The 26922-nt window shown below is 29.8% G+C and overlaps 1 protein-coding gene across 1 annotated transcript; it reads right to left on the reverse strand.

Annotated features, from left to right (window-relative positions):
- Positions 1-1974: 1974 nt before the first annotated feature.
- Positions 1975-26626, reverse strand: LOC113367588 (monocarboxylate transporter 12-like). The gene is made up of 7 exons (XM_026609182.1): positions 26425-26626; positions 19110-19367; positions 17278-17469; positions 15910-16069; positions 10260-10401; positions 8179-8319; positions 1975-2040 (listed from the first exon to the last, which is right to left on the reverse strand). Exons 1-7 carry the CDS (start codon positions 26624-26626, stop codon positions 1975-1977), a joined length of 1161 nt encoding a protein of 386 aa, XP_026464967.1.
- Between the last annotated feature and the right edge of the window lie 296 nt (positions 26627-26922).

Raw genomic sequence — 26922 nt, forward strand, 5'->3', positions numbered from 1 at the left:
GTCAAAAAAGTAAGAATTTTTTTTGGTATACTGCAAAATTTCAAATGCGAATATCTCGAAAACTAATAGACCAAGTGTCATAAAATTTTCACAGAATTTTACTAACACTATTGTGCATAAACACTATGAGTTTAATCGAAATCCGAGATGATAAGACTTTTTCATCAAAAAATTTTTAGTGCATTTGATCAGCTTCATTTTTGAGTTTTCGGCAGTTTTAACCAGGAAAGCATACGAGTATTAAAATAATTATTATATGACGTTATATCTCGCTATATGACCTACAATTAATTTCCAATTCGGACCCTCTATCTGCCCCACACGCCGAGCAATCGTCAAAAAAGTAAGAATTTTTTTTGGTATACTGCAAAATTTCAAATGCGAATATCTCGAAAACTAATAGACCAAGTGTCATAAAATTTTCACAGAATTTTACTAACACTATTGTGCATAAACACTATGAGTTTAATCGAAATCCGAGATGATAAGACTTTTTCATCAAAAAATTTTTAGTGCATTTGATCAGCTTCATTTTTGAGTTTTCGGCAGTTTTAACCAGGAAAGCATACGAGTATTAAAATAATTATTATATGACGTTGTATCTCGCTATATGACCTACAATTAATTTCCAATTCGGACCCTCTATCTGCCCCACACGCCGAGCAATCGTCAAAAAAGTAAGAATTTTTTTTGGTATACTGCAAAATTTCAAATGCGAATATCTCGAAAACTAATAGACCAAGTGTCATAAAATTTTCACAGAATTTTACTAACACTATTGTGCATAAACACTATGAGTTTAATCGAAATCCGAGATGATAAGACTTTTTCATCAAAAAATTTTTAGTGCATTTGATCAGCTTCATTTTTGAGTTTTCGGCAGTTTTAACCAGGAAAGCATACGAGTATTAAAATAATTATTATATGACGTTGTATCTCGCTATATGACCTACAATTAATTTCCAATTCGGACCCTCTATCTGCCCCACACGCCGAGCAATCGTCAAAAAAGTAAGAATTTTTTTTGGTATACTGCAAAATTTCAAATGCGAATATCTCGAAAACTAATAGACCAAGTGTCATAAAATTTTCACAGAATTTTACTAACACTATTGTGCATAAACACTATGAGTTTAATCGAAATCCGAGATGATAAGACTTTTTCATCAAAAATTTTTAGTGCATTTGATCAGCTTCATTTTTGAGTTTTCGGCAGTTTTAACCAGGAAAGCATACGAGTATTAAAATAATTATTATATGACGTTGTATCTCGCTATATGACCTACAATTAATTTCCAATTCGGACCCTCTATCTGCCCCACACGCCGAGCAATCGTCAAAAAAGTAAGATTTTTTTTGGTATACTGCAAAATTTCAAATGCGAATATCTCGAAAACTAATAGACCAAGTGTCATAAAATTTTCACAGAATTTTACTAACACTATTGTGCATAAACACTATGAGTTTAATCGAAATCCGAGATGATAAGACTTTTTCATCAAAAAATTTTAGTGCATTTGATCAGCTTCATTTTTGAGTTTTCGGCAGTTTTAACCAGGAAAGCATACGAGTATTAAAATAATTATTATATGACGTTGTATCTCGCTATATGACCTACAATTAATTTCCAATTCGGACCCTCTATCTGCCCACACGCCGAGCAATCGTCAAAAAAGTAAGAATTTTTTTTGGTATACTGCAAAATTTCAAATGCGAATATCTCGAAAACTAATAGACCAAGTGTGAGTTTAATAGACACTATGAGTTTAATCGAAATCCGAGATGATAAGACTTTTTCATCAAAAAATTTTTAGTGCATTTGATCAGCTTCATTTTTGAGTTTTCGGCAGTTTTAACCAGGAAAGCATACGAGTATTAAAATAATTATATGGCGTTATATCTCGCTATATGACCTACAATTGATTTCCAATTCGGATCCTCGGACTTACGAAAATTATTAAAATGTTTCATGTATCAGGAGCCCACTCCCGCTTTCGTCATTCTCTTATCTCTAATGCGCTCGTGTCTTTGCTTCTTCCGCTGATAAGTATATCTGTATGATATTTCATTGAATTTCGCTTTCATTCAAATTCAATTTAAACTGTTTGTAATACGTATGTAACATATGGCTAAGTTAAAAAATAAGTAAAATATAGGGATCGAGTTTTTTAATATTTAATCAGATATATTACTAGTATAAGATATAGATATAGTACTAGCGCAATATGCTTCGCGACGAATATACTTGTCATGAGCTCGATTCAGACTATACACACTGTTAGATGTGAGCGCCACTGCTAATTGGTTAAAATACATGATACATGATTAGATTTAATATTGTAGAGAAATGAAATGAACGCTTTCCTTACATTAATAACATCCATATGTTTATTGATGTGCAATTCTAGAAATGCCGTACCCAAAATACAAAATTTACAGCAGTCTTGGCAGCACGTTCTATCATAATAAAATAAATCCCATACGAAATCCGAAGTACTAAAAGATGCTTTCATCTAAATTTAAATTGAATATTCATTAATTCGTACGTTATAATTTATTCCTCTCTGTATATCGTATCGTATCCGCATTTCATGTCTAAAGTGTCTTCTGCGTCACGTTGCATGCATTTTGTATCTTTGTTTGTTTGCTCTCGACTCGAATGTGCGTTCTGACGAGCTCTCTATTCCTCTCTTTTGGGTTGCAGTAACTTCGTTACTTGTGCAGACACAAAATGCAAATTAAGGTATGTGATGCCTCCTCCAAGATTTATATATTCCGGCAGTAATTTGAATACACTTACTATGTCAGTTTATTTGACGTAAATGTTGTAATAATTGACACGGCAGAGAGAGGTTTGGATGATGTCAGTTGCAAATGACTGCTCTCTAAGAGCTTATGAGATGATGGCGGATTTTAATTAATAATTTTCAATCTCATGAGATTAGATGTGACTAATGCGCTAAATTCTTATTTACCAAGTCTGTCCTATAGATTTCTATTTGTCAACGCTGAACATTTTCATCAAAATTGTCTATCATATTTTATCTCGAAGGAGAAGTTTACGTTCTCGAAAAAAAGTCTGATTTGCTAATTTTTTGTATTTTGACGTTTCGAGTCATTCTGAATCGAATGAGACTAAATTTAGAAAAGATATGAGTCTCTGTTCATTTTTGACATTTGAATTGAGTACTAGCGTTAGTCAGTTTTGTGAGACAATCAGCCAAGCCATTTCATTTTTTATCAAAAAAGTCGAAAATTTTCCAAACTAGCTGTAAGTGGAATTCTGTCTTAAAAGGCAATTAGGGCATCGTGCCTTAAGGCAAATTGCTGGAACTTTCCGTACCGCAATTCAAAATTCGAGTAATTAAAAATAATCAATAATAATGATCAATAAAAGTTGATTAATGATTTTTAATAGAATTTCGAACCATATTAAATCATTCTATCTTAAATCATTTATTTGGAAACTCTGAACTTTTTTTCAAAGCAATCGTACTGCTTTAACTGCATAAAGACGAAATATCAAATTGCGTTCCCGAAATCGTCGACGAAAATTTGTATTCAAACATACATACATACACGCACACGCACACACAACCATTTTTTCTAAGGTATGCCAAAATGTTCAGAAGGTTTCCCTGCGGGAAGTTAAAAAAAGCGATTTTAAAAATTTTATAAACTATTTGAAAAATATTGGTTGGGAATGATACTGCTTACTTTTTGCTTTGAGGCAAAATGTTACTTATAACTAGTTATTCATGTCAAATATCTCGCCCAACGCTCGGTCTATTACCGACAAACAAATCGACTATTTTTAGCGTTTTCTATCAGCCGTTTTCTGTGCAAAGCCGTAGCTTGTCTATTGTCATATGAAAAGCGGAAAAAGCGTCTTTTAATACGCACATTTTCTCCACAAAGAGAAGAAACCAGATGCGTCAGTTTACCCTTTCTTGTAAATCCTATTCGACGTCGAATTGTTTGCAGATAACATGAAGGCTACGAAGGAACGAATATAGGGTTAACAAATGAAATCCTTAGACCTTAGTGCTCACAGATTTCTAAACTTATCTTAAAGGAGAATCAATTTAAGTATAATTTGGAAGCGATTTGATCTATTTATATGGTACGCATTTTCTCCTTAAAAATGATTGTGTCTTCAGATTTTTCAGAAATGAAGTAATTGCTGATTTATTATGTTATTTTTTAAATTTATTGTGTTAGATTATGTTAAACAACGCCTAAATAAATATTGTTTTTGCAACTTCACGCATCATGTAATTGTGTTTGAAGAACTTCCTGTAATTAAAATTAACATACTTTCATTGACTGATGGTATTTTTGTTTACTTTTTCACTTGCGATATAATCTCATTTTTTGAACAGCTGTAATATTTGGTTTGCTTAAAAAATATTTTCCATTTCAATAACTTCAAAAATTTATAGAAACTACGAATAATATAGAAATTATTTCAATAAACTTATATTTCATACACGGCACAAATACTACATTTGTTTTATTATTTTCGTGATTTTACGGGAGACAGAATAAAATATTCTTCTGATTCAGGCATTTTTAATCAAATAAATTTTAGTCTTACGATGTAACTTTGAAATGTTTATTTATCTATGCCCATTTCCTTGTTGATATCGGTACACATACAGCGTTGACGCCGGTACGCATACAACGACAGATCTCTATTCACATACACGATGACAAATCACAATCGACCCGTATAGAAATGATATCATCGAGAGCGAATGACGAATCATTGGCAGTCGACTTTTATCTTATCTTATCTGCCGTTACGCACTTCCGTTGCATTTGTACGAATTCACACCCTAGTCACGCCTAAAGAAGTTTCACTTCAAAAATAGATGTTATACGATTTTCACTGAGAGTGATTATAAAATTTTATAAAAATAGGTTGAACCATTTCGGTGTAATATTGCCACTAACAACATGACACGAAAATTTCATATATAGCTGTCCAAATTAATATAAATTCATGACTTTTAATAGTATTTATGACACCGTGCCACCCATTCATATATTGTCTAAATATCAGGCATATGTATTTTAGTTGTAATTTATTAACACAGAGTAACAAAGATTGATTGCATAGTTGAAATATATACAAGTAAAGTGTATATCCATGGTATATAAAAATATTAATCCGCTTGTATTTTATATTTTGCTCGCTTTGAGAATCTCAGCCCTAAAAAGGCTCGAAAAGCTTGTTTGAGTCTTAAATCCCACGAGATGAGAGAGGATTTGCACTGTTCTGTGCGAATACCATTTTAGGGCGGATAAATACGTATGCCTGTAAAAGTCGAATTTATACGTGTATTTTAGATAAATACTAAGAAAAATTCAATTAAAATATAAAATAATTATGTTTTACATCGAAACTAGTTCTAGTTGACGCACGATTTTGGTTCGAAGACAATTACACTACATGGACTGCTAGTCTTCAAATGTTTTCAGTTGTATATAGTGCTCAATCATAAAAGGGTATGTGACGTCACATGTCTGAACGAACATTGCCGACGACAATCGCGTCCTCTCCCATTTGATCGAATGTCATATGTTACGTGCCTAACATAGGCCTTATAATATATAAACCGATTTTAACAGCTGGATTTATCGATATCATCAATATCATTTCTTACAAAACTTTCAGCCATCACAATTTCCATTATATTATTAAAATAAAAAATATGACATATGACATTTAATTAATTGGGAGAGTCCGCGATTGTCGTCGGCTATATTTGCTCAGACATGTGACGTCACATACCCATCTTGTTTGAAACTTAGCCTTGCGAGTCCATGATGTTAGTATGATCAACAATTGCACAAATTTTTATTGCCTATTTTTTGGCATTGCAATTTAAGCTAAGTCTCGTCTCTAAATTTTGACAAGTGTGACCAATATAAGAAGAATCACAATCTAAACAGTTAATTTTTCATACTACTTCCCAATACAAACTGCATTTGGTCTCTAATTTTGGGATTTAGTAATGGTTTTTGACTATTAAATTAATACAAATACAGTGTAAATGTTAAGGTGTGATGATGAGACAAATCATTGTCTCGAAACATTTGTAATTTAGATCTTTATGGAAAGCATAAAGTGAATAATATGTATTGACATATATAAATAATAGCAAAATAGTAGATTATATATTGTGAGAGACAAATAGAGACATATATAGATAAATACTATAGAGAGTGTAATTAGAGAAAATAAACAAGTAATGTTATTATATATATATATATATATATATATATATATATATATATATATATATATATATATATATTATTCTGAACTGATGATCTGCAAACTCACCAAACACTTCCCTAAAAGTATCTTATTCGCGGAATATTTCGCATATTTATGGCAATACATTGCTCAATATTTCATCACAATTTTCCACAGAAATAATGTGGCCGTAAACTTTGGAGCAAAAGCGTACTTTTGTATTTTTTTGCGTCATAAATAAAAGATTTAAAAATCGCGTGAAATATACTGTGTGCGATGTAATCAGATATAAAATGTGCGTATTACGAAATATTATTTGTATAAGAGGTATTTAGGGCAACAACGACTTGGGGTAAATAAATGTGATAAAGTATCGCTGTTTGCACAAAAAGAAAAATTGCAATTAATTTATACTGTAAAACATATACTATGGACTATTGAGAAAATTTACAATTCTGTACAAAATTTAGGCTCAATTACTAATAGTGAACACTTAAGAACAAATAAGTGAAAATCATCAATGGATGTAGCTGTATAATAATATGTCAACAAATATTTCGACTATTTGTTATATGTTCGAATACAGATAATTAATCATAGTAGGATTGTACATGTACAATGGGTTGCCATCCATTTAGAAAAAAAGCATATAACTAGTTGAAAGAGGCATTTTGCCTTGAGGCAAGTTCCACAAACTTCCCGAAATGTGTAATAATTGACTTAATCAAACGAATTTGAGATTTAGACATTTAGATAAAATTTTCAACTGCATGATTATGTATATCATGTACGTAGTCCCTGATATTATTTAATGATTTAAAAAAATGGTAACATTTTTTACATATCTAGATAAGTTTTGTGGAATTATTTTTCCGCTAAATCAAAAAACTGGCTTTTAAATTTGTGATATTCAAGTTTTTTTAACTCATCACATCACAAACTTTGATATGCTCTTTCATTTTTAAACTTTTATGAGTTTTTAAGGGCCGTAAAATTTTAGCATGTTTTTTAGGGTCACGATGTCTATCAACATAAAGAATTTCATCAAAAATAATTTCAACAGTTAATTACGAAGAAACGGCTCGGCCGATCTTCACCCAAAACTAATCAGCACGGTTTGAAAATAAAATTCTTCGAATAATTTTTGAATTTTTATAATCAAGTCAGAAAATTTGGCTCAAACGTGGACAAAAACTATTCACTTTTCACTCAATTACTAAGAAGCGGCTCGGCAGATCGTCTCAAAACCGCCAAACGATAGTACTCATTGAGATACATCAAATGCCTTTTAAATTTCTGAAATCGGTTCAGGCGTTTTTGAGAAAACGTCGATCAAAGATTTAATGTTGACAAATACCAAAAAAAAACGATACTAATTTTCGCAACCTTTGAAAATTTTCTAAAATTAAACGGCTTGTCGTAGGGCCGTAATATTTTAGTATGATCAAGTAGAAGACTATAGTATCTACCATCAAAAAAAATCATAAAAATCGTCTCAATTTTTTTTAAAAAAACTTTATTACAAGAAAACGGTCCGGCTGATATTTACCAAAAACTAATCAGCACGATTCCTAACCAATATCTATCGATCGGTTTTTGAATTTTCAAAATCGATTCAGAATTGCGGGCTAAAACGTGGACGAATAATTTTTCACTTTTCTGCAATTTACAAAAAAACCGTTCGGCTGATCGTCGCGAAAACTCAGAAAAATCTGTTCACACACACACTTCTTCCAAATTTAGTCTCATTCGATTCAGAATGGCTTGAAACGTCGAGAAAACATAAAATTAGCGTGTCGGATTTTTTGATGAAACCATAATAAACTTCTCCTTCGGGAAGTTAAAACTAAATATCTTAGTATGACAGATGGTAATCCGAAATATATTTTGAAAAATTATAATGATTTACTTACAATATAAAAAACAGGAGAATATGTCCCTGCTGCACACGCTGCAGCAGAAATCATCAAACTTCTAACTGTAGGGCATCGTAAGGACGAAAAATCAATTAGAGATGCCTTAGGCTTTGTTTGGTGTGTTTTCTTTTCTTTCATCTGAAATATAAAATTGTTATAAATAATTTCAAGCTTCACACATAAAATATCAACTAATTGAAAATAATAGTAATCAAAATTTATCATCATTCTTATACAAGTTCAATTACCTTCTTAAGTAATCAGAAATAAATTCACCGCTAATGCATTTATTCTACTATTCCCTTATTTAAATTACCGCTACATTAGAATAATGAAATCTTTAAACTTCTCCAAGTATTTGTAACAGAACTAAGAGATGCATTATCTTCTTAAGGTTAATCATGGAAAATGCATTCCGTCGCTAGACCCATGGAAATCGAATGGAAATCCGAATGGAAAATAGATTTCCCGTATTCTATCCGTGGTTTATTTGTGTGGAATATATCAGGGTATTTGAAAATGTAAGCCCTGAGAGAAATTTCAAGCAGAGCAACAAGTATAAGAACAGTTGGAATTATTAGAATTACAGTTAACTATACTCAATCACGAGATAGTTTTCATTTAAATATTATTAACTTCCCGTAGGATGAGTTCTTGCAATTGTCCAAAAAATCTGCAATGGAATTTTTTGCATATCTTTACGTTTTAAAGGTTTCTGAACATGTTGGCATTCCTTAGAAAACTAGTTGGGTGTATGTCATCGTGCCTCAAGGCAAATTGCTGGAACTTCCCGTACCGTAAAAAGTGTTCAAGGAATATTAAATGTTTTCAAACAGATTATTATTAATATTGTAACATTGTCCAATATTCATAAGAATTATATAAACTAAATTGCAAAGTTGAAATTATTTGTTCAAAGTATTTTAGAACTTTAGTGACAATTAAAAATAAAATTTGAATTTTTTTCGATTTACAAAAAAAAATATTTTTAAAACAAAAAATTTGAAACAATTTTTTTTTTCCAAAATCAATCAAATCACAAGCAGAAAGTTCTCTAAATCATTCAAATCGGATGCATAGTTCTCTCAAAAACTGCCTTTTTTGCACATTTAGCCGTGTATCTTCGAAATGGCTTGACCTGCCTTTGCCAAAAAGTAATAACCACTTCTCCCAATCATAACTAATTGAATGTTTTTTAGATCATTCAAATCGGATGCTTCGTTTTCTCAGAAACTCGATTTCTATTTTCTGCACTTTTTGCTTCATATCTCCGAAACGGCTGGATCTGCCTGGACTAATCAGCACATCTGTCTATCAACAAGAATCGAATGTTTTTTGAACCATTCAAATCGGTCGATCCGTGCGCCGTGGACAAAAAATTGTATCCATACATACACACACACATCCATTTTTTCTGAGGTATGCCAAAACGTTCAGAAACCTTCAAAACGTCGAGAAATGCAAAAATTTTCAATTTCGATTTTTGGACGATTACAATAACTTAACCTACGGGAAGTTAAAAAATGGATGTATATATGTGTGTGTGTGTTTGGATACAAATTTTCAATGATTCAAAAATCATGCTTTTGTTGACAGTGTAAAGAAGCGATTAGTTTTTGGGGTCATTTTTTTTATTAAAAAACTCTAAAAACTATTTTTAGAAGAAAGTTCTAAAGCTCAGTTATATACTTCAAATAAATATCTTTAACTTTGCAATTCGGTTTATTTAATTCTTAGAAATATGAGATAAGGACCTTCATTAAAACAATAAATGAGGTCATTTACTCTAACTCCGCATGATTAAGTTTTATTTATTTACTTTTCATATGCATGAAAAAATCTGGACGTTGTCGTCCAATTTATAAGCTCTTATATTTTGTCTATAAAATACGAATAATGAAAGTTACAGTATTTATAATGCATTTATTTATTTATTTTACAAGCCGTTAGTATAGTAAATATTTTACAAATTTTCAATTTTGAGTCTAAATCCTTGCCCGCGCCTGATCTTACTTTATAATCCCAAGGTTTTACGTCGGTTTCGTTCAGTTATCTATTTTTATAGAAATTTCACTTACTTTCTTTCGTTGGTTTTTCAGATGAACAATGGCTCTTCTTTGAGGATGATATAGAGATGCAGATCTGTATAGGAGACCCAAAAAGAAGCACAAAGACACCAATAAAGTCACTACCTGCATACCCAATCTCCATCCTAGATGCCTGCAGAGAGTAAGGTAAAGGTAGAACACAGTAGGAAAAAATAAGTAATAAAATTATGTTATATAATTTATATATAAGTATATATAGTGTTAAGCTTCGAGTAATGAATGAAAAATGGCAATAAAATACCAAACAGTTTTCTAAAAAAAAGAGTGCGCGTAAGGTTCACACGCGATTGAAGTAAAACTTATTTGCTACTGTACAAGATGGCATTTAAGTTAAAATGAATACATCATATAACAATTTTGAAGAATGTTTATTAGTAATATGGTAACAGTTATTAGTGTTAATCATTATAGACATTTATGTAATGATAAAGTTCTGATCGCTGTTCAAATAAAATTATTAAAAAAATATAATGATAAATTATAAATTATATATTTATAATAGCAATAAAAATATGTATAATATTTAAAAACAATAATGTAATTAAAGTCATACTTCAAATATGGCATGATCGGTTTGTCATTGTAATTAGCATTTAGAAATGAACCTTCATTAGAGAAATGAAGTAATTGCTGATTAATAAATTCTATAATATTTGTTCACACGGTGGATTATGTTAAACAACGCCTAAACAAATATTGTTTTCGCAACTTCACTCATCATGTAATTGTATTTGAAGAACTTCATGTAATTAAAATTAACATACAGTCATTGACTGGTGGTATTTTTTTTACTTTTTCGCTGGCAATATAATCTCATTCTTTGAACAGCTCTAATATCTGTCTTGCCTAAAAATATTTTCCATTTTAATAACTTTAAAGAATTATAGAAACAATAATCTTACGTTTAGTACACGGCACAAATATTTAACTTGTTTTATTATTTTCAAGGAACAGGGTAAAATATTCTTCTGATTCAGGCATTTTTCATTAAATCAAGATTTGTACTACGATGTAAGTTTAAAATGTTTATCAATGCCGATTTGCTTGTTGATATCGGTACGCATACAACGTTGATGCCGGTACGCATACAACGACTGATCTCTATTCACATACGCGACGACTAATCACAATCGACCCGTATAGAAATGATATCATCGAGAGCCAATGACAAATCATTCGTTCTCGACTCTTATCTTATCTTATCTGCCGTAACGCACTTCCGTTGCATGTGTACGGATTTACACCATAGTCGCACCTAAAGAAGTTTTACCTCAAAAATATTATATTGCTTATATCCGAATTATGTACTCAAAAATATAATATTTTTAAGAAGATTTTAACGTTTTTAACTGATGAAATTAACGACGTTTTGGATGTGCGACTCATCTTCAAGACATCTGTCAAGAATATTATGATTTAAAAAAATAGAATGTCTATCGATTTGCAACAATTTTTCCACTGATCTACTATATTTGGCTAAATTTGTCATTTAATAGAAAAAATATTTTATGTAAATAACCGGTTTTCGAATTTCATAATATTCTCCCAAAAACCGACCTATATAATTTTTATATAAATACAGAAATTATAATTTAAAATGCATCTCTGAAATAAACCGCTCGTAATAAGCTTTAATAGAACAATGGAAATTATTTTTCCCTAATTATAGCATTTCTCTGTATAATTCGTTATCGCATGAAAAACAGCAAAATACGCAATTTAATTTCGAGAGAAAAGCAAAATAAAATGACTTAATTACTGAAATAATTTAATTCGCCGTTGCGAGAATTTATTATTTATTTCAAACTGTAAAAATACTGTTAACAATTTATAATAAAGCTCAATTTCATTTAATGCTTAAAATTATGATTTCAAATAACGACTTCATAAAATTAATGTATATTAAATAAACAATGATATATAGATTACGTGAAATTTAATTAAACCAAACTCACGTAAATTTTAATAATGATAAATATAAATATTATTATTTTCAAATGAAATATTTTCAATTTTGCATTGTTACACTATGAATTACATCAATAAATATATACCACAGTTATTGAACAATAATGCAAATTGACAACTGACTATTTCACCAAGTTGTCAGATAATAAAACATTTTAGCTAATGAATTATCATCTAATTGTGATTTACATTATGCATTTATAAATACATAGAAATTGGTATTAATTTGTGATTGATTAAAAAGCGCTTTAAATTTTCATTACACAAAGTGCAATTAAATATCGACAAATCACATTGTTGTTTAATTAAATAATTGGGGAAATTAAATAAAGTTTTATTCAGGAATTTTGTCTACATTTTATATTCATATAAACGAATTGTTAACACAAATTTCATAAATAATTGTAATTCGTATTAGCGAATATTTTGGAATTTGAAAGCGTTTCAATAATTAAAATAAAATTAATAAAATAATTTTTAGTGAACATTTATAAGTGATAATTTATATGCAATTATATTCAATTAAAATTTTTGGTAGTCAACCCAATTATTGGCTTATGTGATAACAAAAAATAAATAAAATTTGTATTCGGATAAAAATTTATTCACTAGAAACTCAAATGTAAATAATACAGGAAAAATTTATTTATTATATACGTGTTCTAAACAAATACCAGCTAAAAGCCTCACTTCTGCATAACTTTTCAAAACTCTGCTTTTTTAGTTTTACTGCCAAAATTACTTAGGGACCGATATTGCCGCATAACAGATAAGTGTTATGGCAAGGCCATATTACGCTCCAGCTTTTATAAATTATGCAACTGAATCATACTGAATACTATCAAAATATCATGTATTTGCTGTACATTCAGGCGTTTTACACATAAACTGCAACGTGACTCGCATGTTATGAAGCTAGGTCAGAAATACCCTGTTATCTAATCGTTTTTTTGACATTTGTGCGGTTTCTAGGTTAGATTTTGTATCTTCACAATATTTTGTATGGAAAGTTCAGAAACATAGCCTTGCCATAACATTTTCTGTTATGCCGCTGAATCGGTCCCTTAATATCAACTGCATTTTATTCGTATATATATTTTAACGATTGTGATTTAGTGATTTTTTTTAATCAAATTCGTTTTGATTATTTTTATACGAGTTCGAGTGGTTAAATCTATGCAGTTTTAATCAGAAGTTCCACGTCTGAAACCTGGCTCGGCCAGCCTGATGTCAAGTAGTATAAACATCGTTTTTCACTACGAAATATGAATAGAAATATATTTTCTTGCGAAATAATCCTTAGCTGAAATTAATGCGCAAATAAAAAATTCGTTACATTGAGACAGCAGTTTGGGTTGCCACCAATTAAAAAATTATAATATCGATGCTCATTAAAAAGCCAATTATAACAGTTAGTAAAGTAATATTCGTAGAATACTTTAATTCATTATTTATGAGAATTTTCATTCATTTCTCAAAATATACCAGTATTTCGTATACTTGCAATATTGTCAATCGATCTAATGAAATACGACCTAGTGTTCGGCATAAATACAGTATCGAATCGCATGCATCATATGACTATTAATGCAATTAATCATTCTGTACCGCTGTTTCCAAAATTAATATAATAAATTTATGTGGGTAGCTTTGGGGGTGCTATTTTGCAAATGTTTCACGTCGAATTAGGGTTAATTATTGATAGAAGCCACTCACCATTCGACATGACCAAATATTATAAATTGCTTTTGGGACAATTGTATAAATTGATATAAATTACTGAAGGTGAATTTGTGAAAATGCAGTGGAGACTTGAAAGATATGAAAGCATAAAAAAATTAAAATAGTGGAGTATGGCATTGTGTCTTGAGTCAATTGCTGGAACTTCCCGTACGGTAATGAAATATTCGAGGAATTTTAAATGTTTCTAAATGGATCATTATACATACTGTAACTTACATTATTTTTGGTATTTTGTTATCAAAGAATCAAGACTGTGAGCAAATCAAATGAAAATCATAAATAAAATTATCTCGAAGTTTCCAGGAACATTAACAACCGTCTTTTCATTTCTAATTCAATTTAAAAAAATAGTTGCGAATAATTTAAACAAATTTGAAAAAGCTTATGCGAAAATATTTGTACCAAGTCGTCACTTAGATTGGGCTTAGTCTGGGTAATTTTGTGAATTTTTAACCAAAAATTACATTTCATATTTGAATCATTTTCAATATTCAATTTTTTTTTAAATTGCCTTTTTCAAAAACTTACTTCTTAATGTCAACTTTAGAATTTTGAATTATATAAATTCGATGCTTCGTTCTCTTAACTACGATTTTTAGCTGCGTATCTCCGAAACGGCTGGACTTGCTCTTGCTAAAAACTAATTACCACGACTCTCCATTATTGCGAATTTAATATTTTTTGATCATTCGAATCGGACAGTTTGTGTTTTTAAAAACTTGATTTGTGTTTTCTGCACTTTTTGTAAAAATTGTATCCACACAAAAGACACACGCACACATGAATCCGTTTTTTCCTAAAGTACGTCAAAGTGTTTAGAAAGCTTTAAACCTAAAGAAACACAAGATTTTTATTTTCGAATTCCCGAAGATTACTTACCCTACGGGAAATCAATACATGTTTTGAAAATCTAGAACAAGTTAGAAAGATATTTAGAAATCGTGCTAAATAATTTTTAGCAGACTGGATTATTATACTAGCATACCTCGAATTATTCTAAATATCTACAAATTTGAGAATATGTTTTGTTTATCTTTTCAAAAAATTACATTCCAAATAGCAAATTATCAAAGAGATGTATGCATGACGAGGAGTATACTCATATAAACACAAAATTCTGCACCTATTACCGTCTGTAGAAATTAAGTAAAATTTATCATTTTATTGAATCCTTCGTTAAAGCTTTCAGATGTTACTTATATATGATACAAATTAATCAGAAAATACTTAAGCTACATTACTTGTGTTACATTGTTCATAACTACTTCTACAAAATATAAATTGAAATCGTATCTGCAATTGCATACTGCGTTCTGGAGAAAAAAAATGCGCAACTAAACTTGGTAAATTGAATTGGAGATTATCGTTGTTCAGACTTTTGATTAAATATATATATATATATATATATATATATATATATATATATATATAAATGTATATGATAGTTAAGTAATCCAGATTTAAAAAATCTTCAGCCTCCGTGCAATTTACTTTCCCAATACCTGATCAAAAGCAATTCCTGCTATTCATGTGAGCCATTTCATCATCGGCGCATTATTGTCGGCCCCAATTCCAATAGCTTAAATTTCTATGCGAGAATCCGAAGTCGTGGAATCGCGAGGTCGCACAATGGACCACTCCGACACCACAGTCAGCCCAATACAAAATTCTTGGCATACTTATTCGATGCATATTACATTTTACATCGAATTTTAGAATACATTTTTCCTTAGTTATATCTTGATAAAATTTACAATTATTATATTCAAAACTAAAGGAGTATAATTAGTGATATTTTGTAAATTTTTGTTTGTTTGTTGGCAGACAAGAGCCTGTACTATATCTCTCCACCACTACTCGAGAAGAGTTTTAGTAATATTTATAATGTAATGCTTGAAAAAAATCTCACCCGACAGCTTCTCGATTTACAACCGAAAATAATGCAACTCCAACTCCTCCTCCTGCCATGGCAACCATTTCGACAAATTCGCGACGTCTTCTAAAATATTGGCCCAGCATTAGAAGTGCACTTTCACGAACCATTCCTGCACCTACGCCTAACATCACACCTGAAAAATTAACATTAGTATTCAACATTAATGTGAAATTATGCTGTGAAATCACACTATTATAATTTTCTTAATCGAAAATTTTTGTCATATCTTGCTTTTTTGTTTTTGCAAGGGTGAAAAGGCATCTTAAGCTCATAGAAAGTTATGAGCTGTTTATGGTGACGAAGTCTTAAAAAATCGGCAGCGTTAAAAGTGGTTTGCTAATTTTTGTCCTGGTTATTTTTCACTTAAAGATGAGAAATGCACTGGTCATACAGTTGAAGTTGGTAATAAATTGTCTACTTTTACTCTTACAAGCCAACCAATCAATTCTGATTTCTGCATTAAAAAACTAACTAAATTAACGCAATAAAGTAGAATAAAAGAAAAGTCGAATTATCAATTGAAAACTATTTTTGACATCACACAAATTTGGCTAACTGACATAAATTTCTGGACCTTGGTCCAGACCTCGCACCTTCTTAATATTTTTTGTTTCGATCATTATAAAACTCCTTCAATTTTCAACGATACAATAGAAGTTTTATGAAAGATGTCAAATTGTACTAATTGCTTGAAAGCAAACACAAAGTCATTGACCAAAATATCCACTATATTCCAGAATCCTGTTATTTAGTTCCATAAAAAATGTCTTCGATTTTCTAACAACAAATCCGCACTTACTTAGTTTGAAACCTAATATTATTGTTATATAAGTTACCGGAGTCAAAGCAAAATTATACATTTTTCCTCATTTTAAAAAGAAGGCGAACAAGTATTTAAATATTTGAACTCAAGTCTGCAAGACTTTTTGAATCAAATGAATCTTTCATGCGTTTCGTGTGTTTGTTCTGTCTGTAGATATCTTACTTTTGCGAATTATTCTGACTTTTATACTCCTGCATTTGGAATAATCTCAAAGTCAGTGCTTTGTATTCCTTATAGTTGGGCAGCTGTGAATTCAAAGCAATTGAGTAGAATATTATCGCAGCATGTGACCGCAGAGAGCAAATGCATTTATACATAGTACCACGAATTTGCATACAAACCAGAATATATAACAATTACTATTCGAAGTGCACACTGAGGGAAAGATAGCTGAATAATAAAAATTTTGTGTAATAAAAGTTTATATACTTGTACATTATGAAAATCCTCGACTAAAACATGAAATTTTTTAGCAAAACTGAAATAAATATATTATTTGTAATATTATATTTTATTACCGTAGCTTAGTGCAAGTTGATGCAGTTTTGTCGCAAATGATGCGAAAAGGCATGCCAGTGCAGCTACAAGTCCTCCAAGAACTGCTGTCAACCTGGTAGATTTACGTCTGCAAACTGCAACCACCAGAGGTGATACCAGTAAAGATACTGCACAACTCAGAGGTCCTAACCATGCTGAAATCATAAGGTATATTCGAAATGAAGAAATAAGAACATAATGATTTAGTCCTAAATAAACATATATTTCAATATTTGTTACTTATTCTGAATTTGACTTGAACCTACTACCTAAAGTAAAATTAGCAAATTATTCAAGATATAATTAAATTCGATTCAGTCAGTTTGATCATACACATACGAAATATTTTAGAACTGGAATAACTTTCAACTCATTATTACATCTTCTATTAAAATTTGGTTAGATATACAAAAATTTAGTACCACGTAATTTAGAAATAGCTTAAAATATTATATTACAATCCTTTTATTTAAATTTAGGTATAAAAATTCAGATGTTAGAGCTAACATTTAACTCACAGACTCTCCAAAATAATATTCAAAATGCTTGTATAGATTTGGAAGCTTTATTCATTCATGAGAATTTTTCCAATTATTAACTTCCGTAAGTTATATTATAGTAATCGTTCATAAATAAAAAAATAAAATGTTTGCATATTTTCAGATTTCGAAGATTTTTGAACATTCTCCATACCTTAGGAAAAATGCATGTAATAATGGATACAAAATTTCGTTTATAATTTTGGGTGCAAGGATCAACCGATACAAATAATTAAAAAAAATCGATTCCTACTGATGAATAATCGTGCTGATTAGTTTTCGGCAAAGGCAGGTCTAGTCGTTTTGGAGATATAGAGCAAAGAATGCAGAAAATAGAAATTGAGTTTTTGAGCGAACAGATCATCCGATTTGATTGATTCAGAAAACGTTCAATTCGTATTGATGGGGAGAAGTGATGATTCGTTTTTGGCTAAGACAGGTTCAGCCCTTTTTGGAAAAACGGAGCTACTAAATGTGCTACAAATTGTAGTTTTTGAGTGAACGATTTGATTGATTTAAAAAACTTTTAGCTTCTATTGACCATGTGAAGAAAACGATCAGATTTTCGGGAAAAGAAAAAAAAATATTTCAAAATTTCCATAGTTTTTTTTTCGATATCAAAAATGATTCAGATTTAAATTCAAATTTTAGCTCAGATTCTAAAGCTTACTTATATCGAACACTTACTTATAATCGGATGCTTAGTTCACTCAAAAACGGCCATTTTTTACACATTGAGCTTCGTATCTCTGAAACGGCTAGAGCTGTCTTTGCAAAAAACTAATCACCACTTCTCCTCATTATTACGATTTGAATTGTTTTTGAATCATTTGGTTTGTTTTCTAAAAAAAGTCGAATTCTATTTCTTTCTTTGCGTTAACTCCAAAACGGCTAGACATGCCTTTGCCGGAAAACTAATCAACATATCTCCCCTTCAATGCAAATCGATCGTTTATTGAATTATTTAAATTAGTTGATTTTTGCGCCAAAAAACGTGTACAAAAAATTACATACATATACACACACTGTGTATGTTCAGAAACCTTTAAAACTTGATTTTTAAAGAGCTTGATTTTTGAATGATTACAATAACTTACCTTATGGGAAATAGTATGCAAGTAATTGGAGATAATATTGGAGACAATACAAAAATAGACTAATTTTTGACAGGGTTTAATGACTGTTTTATTTGATGTTCGACTCTGAATTCCATCTCTCTACACACATCTATAAATCTATATAAAATGTATCTGAATCTATTCTATCACCTGTATCAGACCGAACATGTCTATCAGCATGCATCCCTATGTAGCCGTACGACAGTTGCAATCCGGCGCAGAGCACGTGGGCCAAAAATGCTGCTCCGCATACCAACCAGCCCCATCCTCCTTCTGGATAGAAGTGTTGCCTGATAGCACCGGTATCTAGGTCTGCACGCAGCAGGGCTGGTACGTTGCGGTGCAGGGAACGCAGATCTCGCTCGCATAAGGCTCGGCAGGTCGATTCGTCGTCTTCGAGGGCTCTGGTTATAGCTGGAAAAAAATAATTTGGTTGATATAGTATTTTAGATTTTTTTTATAGTAATTGAGAATAGATTACAGCTTCGGAGTTCTACAAGATGTCGTGATGATTTTTTTAACTAACTCCGCTTGTTTTATTAATAAGAAATCTAATCAGTTGTCCCAATTTTATGTCATAAATTATTATTATAATTTCTTTTTATTTAGAAGAATGCCTACATTTAATATGTAGTGAGATGGTTTATTATTATTTCAGATAATATTGGATTTATCTGAATTTACATAAATAAAAACTAAACAGGTTAGGGGGCGTCCATTAATCACGTGATCGATTACTTCTTGAAGATTTGGGGACCCGCCTCCTTCTTGCATGGTGATAAGTGGTGATATTTAAAACTACCCATTCTCCTCCACCAAACATCACGTGTATTTTTAGTTACGAGAAAAAATTGTACAATATTTGATTTTTTTTTTGAAAATGTTTGGATTAAAAAAAAATTGTGTAAAAAATCCATACACGTGATATCTTATTATACACCTCCCTCTCCGATGTAATTTTCAAAGGTGATTACATTACATTTTTCTTTATTATTTCGCTTAGTATTTCGTTTTTATCACTTAAAATTAGAATGTTGGAATGTTGGTTTAATATTTAGTTTTTATCACGTAAAATTAGAAATGGTATTAGAATAGCTATATTATTTTTTTCAATAAACGGCTAATACATTGTGCACCATTAATATGTGGTCAATGGAAAAAGCGAAGTTTTGTTTGTGCAATGAAAAGGGTCCGTTGATAGATGTTGTTTCTCGAAAATAGGTGGAAAAAATGGTAAGGCTTTAAATTAATAAAGAACGTTTATCTAAATTCATCCAAAATTGTTATTCAACATTTTCATTGACCACATATAAATGGCGCACCCTGTTGGTGTTATCAAAATTTCCCATCATTTTTTTTTTTAATATTTAATTATATGTTCATTTTCAAATCTTCAGGTGCTTTATATCTATTTCTTTGATTATAATACTTATGTTAGTGAATAATTAATTAAATTCAAGTTCAAAACATTTTAAAGTTTAGGACTTCAAATCTCAGGTGACTGGGACATCTAAAAATTTAAAAAATATTTATATATATATATATATATATATATATATATATATATATTTATATATATATACAAAAATATATTTGTAGATGTATATATATTTTGTGGGAAGTAGTCCAATATTTTGTAGGAAGTACATTGATATAGTTCCATCCATCATCTGTACTATCTCTTTTGCCCAAGATTCCAGACATTTATAATAATATATTAGAAAATTCAATGATATGCAATTTTGATATTTAAATTATTCATAATGTTTAATAATGTAATAAGTTTAATTATAATTTTACATAATTACTGTGTAACTTTATATGTGTGCTACTTTAATTATCACATGAAGTATGTTTTTATAGTTTCGCTGCATTAAAATTATAAATAATAATAATTAATTGCGTTGAAATTATAAATATAATTTAAGTTTCTAATATGATGTGCTAAATTTGTTGCGAACTATGAACAAAATGAATAAAATATTATTTTAAATTCATCAGTGTTTAACTTAACTAAATAAAATATGATCTCGAAAATTATAAATAATATCCATTACTTGTTATATCGAATTTGAAATTTTCTTTTGTATCTTACAAGTTATACTAAATAGCTATTGATTGGGTAATCACTGTTATAATAAAAAATATTATTAATATTATTATAATATGCACTATTATAAGTATTATTATAATATGCACAAGAATATACATATATATTATATACACACTTTCTTCTACAATATTGGTAAAATAATTAAACAAAATATCATATCATAACCTAAAAAATGAACTTATATAATTATAATGAGGCAAGGATATATTCATAATATACGTATCTTTTGCTAAAAATATGTAATTATAATTACAAAATTAAAATACTCATAGAAGTAAAAATAATTTAACTTTAAAAATTGTGTGTAATAAATTTATAAAAAACTACGAATAAAACTGATGAAATAAAAATTATACTTAAAACTCTGAAAACAATGTTTATATTACATGGAAATATCGGATTGATAATCCAACACTTTTCTTTAATTACTAGGTATATCAAGTTTTTCACACTCTCGCAAATATTATTAATGATTTAGTACGTATTATAATTTTGACACGAACATTCTATTATAGTAATAATATGAATAAGATTATACTCTTACGTATATCCGTATAAGTACGTTTTTTTTTCAAAAATGATAATGTGAAAAATTCGAAAACAATTTAAATAAGGAAATATTTTATTATATATAAATCATTAAGTTTACCGACAACAATTTATTGGTAATTAAATAGTTTATACAAAATTAAACAACCGGAACAAATAGTAATATATTTATATATATATATATATATATATATATATATATATAATATAATTAAGAAAGATTATTTTAAGGAATATTTATTATCACACAAATAATTAACTTAACAGATGTAAATATATTTCAACTTTTAAACTGGATATGCCAAATTTACCTACAGAAAATTAAGAATAAAACTGATACAATTTAAATTTTGCAAATGGCGTTTATATTATCTAAAGAAAATTTTGGAAATAATATGGAAATCAAACATCATTCTTCTACAGTACTTGTTATATGGTGTTTCAATTTTTTGCACATTAAAATATTGTTTTGAAAATACATAATCCTTTAATAATTTATCTAAGTATCACTAAATAGATACTAATTAGATAAATACTATATTTATGTTAAACAACCACCTAATAAAATTCTAATATGCGTAAGGACATATCATAATATGAAGAATTAAGAATTCAAAATTGCCGGCAATTGTCAAAGGATTACACTGTTGCATGAATTGTCAAGTGCTGCCAAAATATCAACTATGAACAATTATTCGTCACCTTTAGTTTCCTTCGGTCGTTCGGTCGAGAAGGACGTGTTTACCATGTCCTCGGGAGTGAAATTATGCCATTGTTCAAGGTCATGCATGAGATCGACATTGCAATACGAAGTAGTAATACACATTTCTTACAGTACGTACAATTTATTAGATTACAATTAGGATTTGTTTTATAATAATTATAATATATTGGGTATCAAGCAAAATGATACTATTATTAGATATATAAATATATAGGAATTACTCGTGATAATATACACGTAGAACTTTTATGCTTCACAATATGTCTGACACGTGGTTTGCGTGAATATCAATTTAGATAAATGATACAAATATTAGGTAACTAGTTCCAACTTGGTTAGTTACACATGGTATCAAGGAGTGTTTTTAATGAATTTAAAACAAGAAAAATTATAACCCTAGTTAAAATTATTATTTTTGAAACGTAGATTAAATTAAATGCTTTTGCATATTTGTATTACATTTATGCATGCTTATACATAATATGTATACGCATGCATATACTATATATGCAATATATTATGCTGAATTAAATTTCTTCAAAAAAATCATTGTTTAGTACTAAAGTCGTTTTTGCATGAGTAGGAAATATTCAGACATTATAATACAAACTAGGCGTAAGGGGCATTTTGCCTTAAGGCAAGTTGCGCGAACTTTGCGACACGTGTAAATAATGATCTAGTACTTTATATATTAATTGATAAGTGATTATTTAAGCTGTAATTTTCGAAAATATTGCAGGTTATTCAATTACGTAAAAAAAAATCAAACGTTTTACTTATTTTTGATAGTTTGTTTAGGACATAGGACATTAAATTTCGAATTAGGTGTAAGAGGCATTTTTCCTCAAGACAAATTGCGTACTTGACTTGTGTAAAGATTAAAATAATTCTATATTAATTCATGAGTGATTTAGGGCTGCTGCTGTAATTTGCGAAAATATTGCAGGTTATTCAATTTTATAAAAACAATCAAACTTTTGAGTTATATCCGATAGATTGTTTAAGACATGTGACATTAAAATTCGAATTAGGTGTAAGGGAAATTTTGCCTCAAGGCAAGTTGCCTAACCTTTCCGACATGTGCAAATAATCATTAAGAAATTTCTATATTAATCCATGAGTGATTTATAAGGATACCTATTTGCTATAAGGTTGTTGCTGTAATTTGCGAAAATATTACAGATTATTCAATTTTGTAAAATGAATCAAACATGTTAGTTATTTCCGATAGATTGTTTAGGACATAGGACATTATAATTCAAACTAGGTGTAAGGGGCATTTTCCCTTAAGGCAAGTTGCATGAACTTTTCGACTTGTGTAAATATTTATTAAGGAATTTATATATTAATTCATGAGTGACTTATAAGTATACCGAGTTGCTATACGATTGCTGTTATAATTTGTAAAACTATTGCAGGCTATTTAATTTTGTAAAAAAATCAAACATTTTAGTTATTTTCGATAGATTGTTAAGAACATAGGACATTATAATTCAAATTAGGTGCAAGGGGCATTATCCTTAAGGCAAGTTGCGTGAACTTCCCGACTCGTGTAAATATTTGTTAAGGAATTTATATATTAATTCATGAGGGATTTATAAGTATATCGAGTTGTTTTAGGGCTGCTGCTTGTAATTTTCGAAAATATTGCAGGTTATTCAATTTTGTAAAAAAAATCCAAACATTTTAGTTATTTTCGATAGATTGTTTAAGACATATGGCATTAAAATTCGAATTCACGAAAAAGCGGCCTGGCCGATCTTTGTCCAAAACTAATCAGCGCGATTCCCAAATAATATCCTAAACATAGTATTATAATGGCTAAAACGCGATGGACAAATTTTTCACTCTTCTGATAATTTTGAAGAAACGGCTCTGCCGACCGTATCGAGAAACTAGCCGACGTGAATGCTTGAATACTTTCATTGAATATCTTATACATTTTTGAAATCGGTGCAGCCGTTTTAGGGAAAACGTAACCAAAAGATCACAAAATCATTGGATTGGATTCAGAATGACTTAAAACGTCGAGAAAACACAAAATTAGCAAATTGAATTGAATTGAATTGAAATTAATGCATAAAAAAGTGCATAATATCAGAACCGACTAGGTTGATAATTCATGCTATTTGCATACGCGATTTCAATTAACTTGTTACTAACAAAATCTAATTAATGTTTTTGATATTTTAAACAAAGATTTAGAGTTAAATAAGATCTTTCACATTTGTCCTATAAATATAAATTATATATTGGATGGTTTTGGATTAGATTTCGGTTGGATTGTATCGTTTGTAATCCTAGTAATTATGTATTATAAATCGTTTTTGCTGAGTGAATAATACAGATAATATTCAGAACAAAAAGTTAGGTAAAATAACATTTTTACAGTAGGAAAGGCACAGGCTTGCTTGCATATAATGTTGCATACTGCATTTCATGAGCATATTTCAGCATGTCAAGGTCATATTTGTTTGTGTCTGAATTTTGGACAAGAACTACAATGAATAGAACTAGAACATTGTCGATTTACTTGTATTTCATTTTTGATAATTTAATATTACATATTAAGGGTTTAATTTTTATCATAGATGGACAGATTGCATCATAATATTGAGTTAAAACCTTCGGTACGAACGGCCTATACACTTCTTATTTGGCATAAGGCAGCATTTCGATCTTAAGTTTAGAATATATCATATTATTATTATTACTTAATTATATATTATTAACTCCAGATAGAACGGTATTTGCACTTTTTCGAGGCGTACATGCAGACTTTTGTACTTTTTTATTAGGTACTTTTGCTATGGAAATTTTGAAAATTGAAGACTGTTTGTTTCTAAACCAGAGTTTTATATGTTCTAACAAAAGACAAATAAAAAATCACTGGTTAAGTAAGCATAATGCTATTCTAGGATTGGATTATGACAAAAGTAATAATGTAAATGATTTTTTTGGTTTCAGATTTCAAAGTGTTAAATGTGAATAAGTGTTTAGTGAGTTCATCCATCCTCAGCGTGTTAAATACGAATAAGTGCTTAAGAGTGCACTAAGAGTCGGATTTCTACTGATATCAAGGTAAGTCATTTTGATTAAATTTTTTTCTTAATCTCTCAAATCAATATTGTTACGTAGAACATGTTCTGATATTAATTTCATATTAATCTCGTAATAGAATCTCGCCATTTAAAATATTATGAACAACTTGGTCTAAAACTTAAATATAGCCAAAATTTGGCATACTGAATAGTGAAGTTTCTGCAATCATTTGCTTATCATTACTTTTAATTGTATTCTTATTAAGAGAAATATTTTTGAAATTGAATAACAATCTTAGTATCAAGTTTTATGGACATTTCATTTGAGTTAAGACTAACGATGCATTTTCCGAAAGGTATTTAAAATTATTTTTTGTGTAAGATTGGGTTAGTTTGAGAATTTTAAAAATTGTAAAATTGTATGGTGGTCCAAGTGGTACATGACGGTTAAAGAATATTGATAGTGCAGAAATCAATCAAAATTTCTTAAATCGGTAAAAAATGTATAATACAGGAACATAATTAAGAAAACTTGTTACGTTCGTGCATAGTTGACGTTTAGTTACAGAATCAAGGTATGGTTTTAATTGATTCTTTAAGTAAAAATTAAAATCGCCATTAGAATGAGATTATAAATAACTTTTTCTTTTTCTATTATTCTATTCCTAAGAATGATTTACATTCCAATATTTCCTCTGGTAGCAGATTTGGCCATGCGACCGTACTAAAGTGTTTCAGATCAGGTCGTTTTATTACGCAATAAATAAAAAAGATAAAAAAGTTTTATGCCTTTTGTTATAAAAATCTCTTAAACTCTTTTGAGTGGCGTTGAATCTTAGCACGAATTTGGCCGGTAATTCATAAAACTTTGTGTGTTATTTTGACAATGTGGAGCTCTCGTAAAAGTTTATTTATTATTCATGAAGAATCGGTAAGCTTAGGGTTTCTGTATCGATAATTTTGGACCAAATATTTTTTTGAGACTTGTTGGTTTAGCAGTTTGAGTCAACTTGTATAATTCGATTTTATTAATCTTTTTCTCACCTGGTATGACTGTCGGATATGTGTTCTGCGTCTCCATCTGCCCTCTCTCTGCTCTGCCCAAGCTGCCGTTCCTCTGGCATCGGCACCTGGAGCATGTGCTCCTGGTCGATCTGGTCCTGGTGAGCAGTGGCGGCGGCGGAGCAGGCGGAGGAGATGGTGATTGACTTGGGCTGGACCAACCGCCACAGCCATCGGGCCTCATAATATTCAAATATGTTGCCTCGATGAATTATTTTCAGCTACCTGAGGCACATTTTTAACGTAGCCCTGCCCTTCAGCGATCAAAACACTTTAAACGTAGTTTTTGCACTAGCATTTTTGATTTTTTTTAAGTATTTTTTATTAAGCTTCACAACACCGTTATCTCACATTTTTTTAAAGTATTTTTTTTGAGTCAAAGTTGTGAGTGAATATAACTTTGCTATTTGTCTTCTAATTGAACCATTGATTTTTTTTTAATTTATCTTTCCTAAATTGTAGTAAAAAAATAATTTATTT

This window comes from Ctenocephalides felis, unplaced genomic scaffold (assembly GCF_003426905.1).
Source record: "Ctenocephalides felis isolate EL2017-DRISC unplaced genomic scaffold, ASM342690v1 CF-g0.4_SCAFFOLD_01170, whole genome shotgun sequence".
Lineage (NCBI taxonomy): Eukaryota > Metazoa > Arthropoda > Insecta > Siphonaptera > Pulicidae > Ctenocephalides > Ctenocephalides felis.

Coding starts and splice junctions, on each gene's coding strand:
- LOC113367588 (XM_026609182.1), bottom strand. CDS start 26,626: ATGAGGCCCGATGGCTGTGGCGGTTGGTCCAGCCCAAGTCAATCACCA. Junction 19,368..26,424: donor ATATCCGACAGTCATACCAG/GTGAGAAAAAGA, acceptor ATTTTTTTCCAG/CTATAACCAGAGCCCTCGAA. Junction 17,470..19,109: donor TGATAGACATGTTCGGTCTG/ATACAGGTGATA, acceptor CTTCATTTCGAA/TATACCTTATGATTTCAGCA.